The sequence below is a fragment of the Cicer arietinum genome, chromosome 8 (genome assembly GCF_000331145.2).
Source record: "Cicer arietinum cultivar CDC Frontier isolate Library 1 chromosome 8, Cicar.CDCFrontier_v2.0, whole genome shotgun sequence".
NCBI lineage: Eukaryota > Viridiplantae > Streptophyta > Magnoliopsida > Fabales > Fabaceae > Cicer > Cicer arietinum.
This window is the reverse complement of record NC_021167.2, coordinates 11,154,004-11,158,829: the sequence shown is the minus strand read 5'-3', so window position 1 is coordinate 11,158,829 and position 4,826 is coordinate 11,154,004. Positions and strand designations below refer to the sequence as shown.

The following is a 4,826-nucleotide window of genomic DNA, read 5'->3' as shown; positions in this document are numbered from 1 at the left end:
TTAAGAATTGTTTTCAATTTGGTTGTATTTAAAAGCAAAATAGCTAAAAAAAATTATTTATAAAAAATCAATTAGATGCTTGAGCTAAGGAGTAAGCCCTACCACAGTTGTCCAGTGAAAACAACTTGATAATTGTTGTACAAATCAAGTAATGATTTTCAATCTTTAACAATAGGCTCATATGCAATATAGTAAAAATGTTTATAAAAATCTTGATATTAGAGTAAATCATTGAAAAAGCATAAATGAATCATGACATTTTTATTGATAAAGTTTCTCGAATAATAATTAATATAATAATTAATTACAAATAATTTTATTCAGATTACCACACTAACTCCCAATATAAGTCTTAAAACAAACTAAACAATAATTATTTCTCCACATATTGAACAAACTTTATCGCGTGCTCCTATTAGGTATGTGGATACACAATATTTGTGAAATACATGTCCACATAGTAAGGTGTACAATATGTTATTATTTTCAAAGTCTTCCATACATATTGTACAGACTATTTGATTAAATATAGTGTGGATAGATGAATTGTACAAAATTTAATCTAGAAACTCATCCATACTCACCATAATTTGTACTGGTTCACCAAATTCTATCGGTTCATCAGATTCTATCGGTTCACCAGATTCTATCGGTTTATCAGATTCTATCGGTTTGACAGTTTGTAATGGTGGACTAGTTTGACGAGATCTATACCAGTCAACCAACAAAGGTAAAACAAATAATAAAAATAAAACAAAGACAAAAATTGTTATGATAATCATAAACAATACAAAATGAGTAAGGGAAATGGTATCATCGTTCTTCATATTTCCTGAAGAAAAAAAAAATGAAATGTTATCACCACCACTTACTCAAAAAATAAAAATATAAGAAATTAGTTAAATATAATTTTTTTTAAATATTATATGTTTAAAATAAAAATAACAAACATGTAAACTTTAAAATCAAATTTTAAATTACTTTTATGGAAGAGACTCTTTATATTGATGTAAATATGTGTTCAAAAAAATTCTTTAATAATATTTTTTTATATTTCAAGAGAGATTAAAAATATTTACATAATAATTATCTAAGGCTAAAAAATGTATTTTTTTTACATAAAATAAAAAAATTATAATACATAAATACTTATTTAACCCATATACTACTTATTTTTTTGTTAATAATTTCAACCCTTCGATCTCTTATATTTTTCAACCTTATAAATAACACAAAATCAATGCCTAATATACTACGGTGTACTGGATCATCAGTCACCCCACTTGTCATTTAACTTTCAAAGGCAATAAGGAAATAAGTGTGCTAGCTTCTTTTTTAACATGGGATAAATCATAAATAAACTTATACTAATAAGATAAAATATGAGGGTTTGTTGTTGTTTTAATATAAAGAATGTTGCAGATCTAAGAGCCATTTTGAATAGGTGATGGTGTAAACATGAATTTATTTGAATTTTGTTCAAATAATTAAAAATAAATTTAAATTAAATAGATGTAAATAAGAAATATTTCATTTTATCACTTTCCATCAACTCAAACAGAGAGATAAAATAAAAAAGAAGAAAAAAAACTCTGATTCACAGAGGGGTATATGTCACATAAAATTATATATTTTTTGATTTGTTGTTATTTTTTTGTTTGTTATTTTATTTTATGAATAAAATTGGGAACTTTGTTATTAAAGCATCACGATAATGTGGACCCAATTTATTTGCTAGATCAATGAATCTCTAATTTTGATGCTCTTTTTAAAGAAACAAAAATGGTTTCAAAAATTACAAAATAATTAAAAATATTATCACTTATTTTTTTAATTATTTGAACAAAATTGAGTACTACAAAATGTTTACTAAAATCTTTTAATAAAAATTTATGTATTAATTATACTAAAATCTTTTACTTGTATTTAAATGTTATTAGATGATTTTTTCTATCTTTTTACTTTTATTATTTATTATTTAATATAAGAAAAATCAATTTTAAAAATTGAATTATCAAATAGTCTTTTTAATTCTCAACTCAAAAACTGTTTTAAAAAATTCAATTACTAAATAGATTTGTTTTTCTCATATCTAAAACTGTTTTCTGAAACAAGTATCTCAAACAATTTTTTTCCTTAATTCTATTCCTTAAAACAGTTTTTTCAACCAAATTTATAAAAAAAAAAAGAATTAAAAAACTAAAATAGAAAATTGTTTCAAACATCCATTTAACTTTGATTTTTTACTTTTAAAAAGACTATAATAGAAATTAGTTTTTAAAAACAAATCAAATAAATTTTATATTTTTACAAACTGAAAAACTATTTCTGAAACTAAAGGCTTGTTTGATTCAGTTTAAAAAAATATATAATTCTTTAATTAAAAATTAGAAAACTTAAAAACTTTTTTGTTAATAATGTTTTGAAAAATTGTTTTTAAGAATTGTTTTCAATTTGGTGGTATTTAAAAGCAAAATAGCTAAAAAAAATTTATTTATAAAAAATCAATTAGATGCTTGAACTAAGGAGTAATCCCTACCACGGTTGTCCAGTGAAAACAACTTGATAATTGTTGTACAAATCAACTAATGATTTTCAATCATTAACAATAGACTCATATGCAATATGGTAAAATGTTTATAAAAAGCTTGATATTAGAGTAAATCAATGAAAAAGCATAAATGCATCATGACATTTTTATTGATAAAGTTTCTCGAATAATGATTAATATAATAATTAATTACAAATAATTTTATTCAGGTTACCACACTAACTCCCAATATAAGTCTTAAAACAAACTAAGCAATAATTATTTCTCCACGTATTGGACAAACTTTATTGCGTGCTCCTATTAGGTACGTGGATACACAATATTTGTGAAATACATGTCCACATAGTAAGCTGTACAATATGTTATTATTTTCAAAATCTTCCATACATATTGTACAGACTATTTGATTAAATATGGTGTGGATAGATGAATTGTACAAAATTTAATGTAGAAACTCATCCATACTCACCATAATTTGTACTGGTTCATCAGATTCTATCAGTTCACCAGATTCTATCGATTTGGCCGTTTGTAATGGTGAACTGATTTGACGAGATCTATATCAGTCAACCAACAAAGGTAAAACAAATAATAAATATAAAACAAAGACAAAAATTGCTATGATAATCATAAGCAATACAAAATGAGCATGGGAAATGGTATCATCGTTCTTCATATTTCCTCAAGAAAAAAAAAACATAAGAAATGTTATCACCACCACTTACTCAAAAGAAAAAATTATTATTATTAATTTACATAAGGTTTTTAAAAAAATTATGTGCATTTTAAAATATAAATGATTTAACGTAATAAATGAAATACATGTCCACATAGTAAGCTGTACAATATGTTATTATTTTCAAAATCTTCCATACATATTGTACAGACTATTTGATTAAATATGGTGTGGATAGATGAATTGTACAAAATTTAATGTAGAAACTCATCCATACTCACCATAATTTGTACTGTTTCATCAGATTCTATCAGTTCACCAGATTCTATCGATTTGGCCGTTTGTAATGGTGAACTGATTTGACGAGATCTATATCAGTCAACCAACAAAGGTAAAACAAATAATAAATATAAAACAAAGACAAAAATTGCTATGATAATCATAAGCAATACAAAATGAGCATGGGAAATGGTATCATCGTTCTTCATATTTCCTCAAGAAAAAAAAACATAAGAAATGTTATCACCACCACTTACTCAAAAGAAAAAATTATTATTATTAATTTACATAAGGTTTTTAAAAAAATTATGTGCATTTTAAAATATAAATGATTTAACGTAATAAATGCAGGTAGGGAATGAGCTTGGAGCTGACAAAAACCATACAAGGCAAAACTCGCAGCCATGGTTGCATTAGGATGTGCTTTCGTAATGGGCTTCATCAATGTGGCATGGACTGTGATTCTTAGATATGGGTGGGCCGCGTTGTTTACAAATGATGAGCCCGTAAAAGCTTTGGTTGCATCGGTCATGCCAATCATGGGCCTATGCGAGCTTGGAAACTGCCCACAAACAACGGGATGTGGCATCCTTCGTGGCACGGCACGGCCCGTCATTGGTGCTAACATTAATTTGGGTTCATTTTACTTTGTGGGTACACCGGTTGCTGTGGGCTTGGCATTTTGGTTCAAAATTGGGTTTAGTGGGCTTTGGTTTGGGCTTTTGTCTGCGCAGGTGGCATGTGCTTTGTCAATTCTATATGTTGTTGTGGTACGTACGGATTGGGAAGCAGAGGCTTTGAAGGCAGAGAAGCTAACAAGAGGGGTAGAGATGGGAAATTGAAACGGAAGTAAGAATAAAGACAAAATGATAGATGATGAGGAAAACAAGGGTTTGTTGGTGTATGGAAATGGGAACAAAATTGACATTTGATAATATAAAAAGGTTTTTGTTTGGGTATGGTATTCAAAATCCATTTATTTACTCTAACATCATATTTTATATTTAATTTAATTATTTTGAATTTAATTAAATAGTTTCTTTAATTTTGCCTTTGGGGTACAGGTATATTTTATTTAATTGGATGGGATATAGCTTGAATGTGAGAATCTGACATTTTGGTTGTGAGAACTATTGATGATATTATTATTTCATATTTCCTCTAAGCATTTATTTATCTTAAAATAGCTATACATGGTTATGTGCATTTTGATCAACTATGTTAACCAATAAATTATTGTGATATACATGGTAAAAGATGTCAAATAAATTTACACCATAACACTATATCTATGATTATTTTGATATATCTAGTTTTTTT

At 26.3% G+C, this 4,826-nt stretch overlaps 1 protein-coding gene across 1 annotated transcript; it reads left to right on the top strand.

Moving 5' to 3' along the window:
* Window positions 1-3,883: 3,883 nt before the first annotated feature.
* LOC113784536 (protein DETOXIFICATION 54-like) lies at window positions 3,884-4,477 on the top strand. Its single transcript, XM_027330752.2, has one exon. The coding sequence runs from the start codon at window positions 3,911-3,913 to the stop codon at window positions 4,346-4,348; it is 438 nt and encodes a 145-aa protein (XP_027186553.1). The 5' UTR covers window positions 3,884-3,910; the 3' UTR covers window positions 4,349-4,477.
* The last annotated feature ends 349 nt before the right edge of the window (window positions 4,478-4,826 follow it).

Bases quoted from the DNA above. Each gene is read 5' to 3' on its own strand.
- LOC113784536 (XM_027330752.2), top strand. From the start codon at position 3,911: ATGGTTGCATTAGGATGTGCTTTCGTAATGGGCTTCATCAATGTGGCA.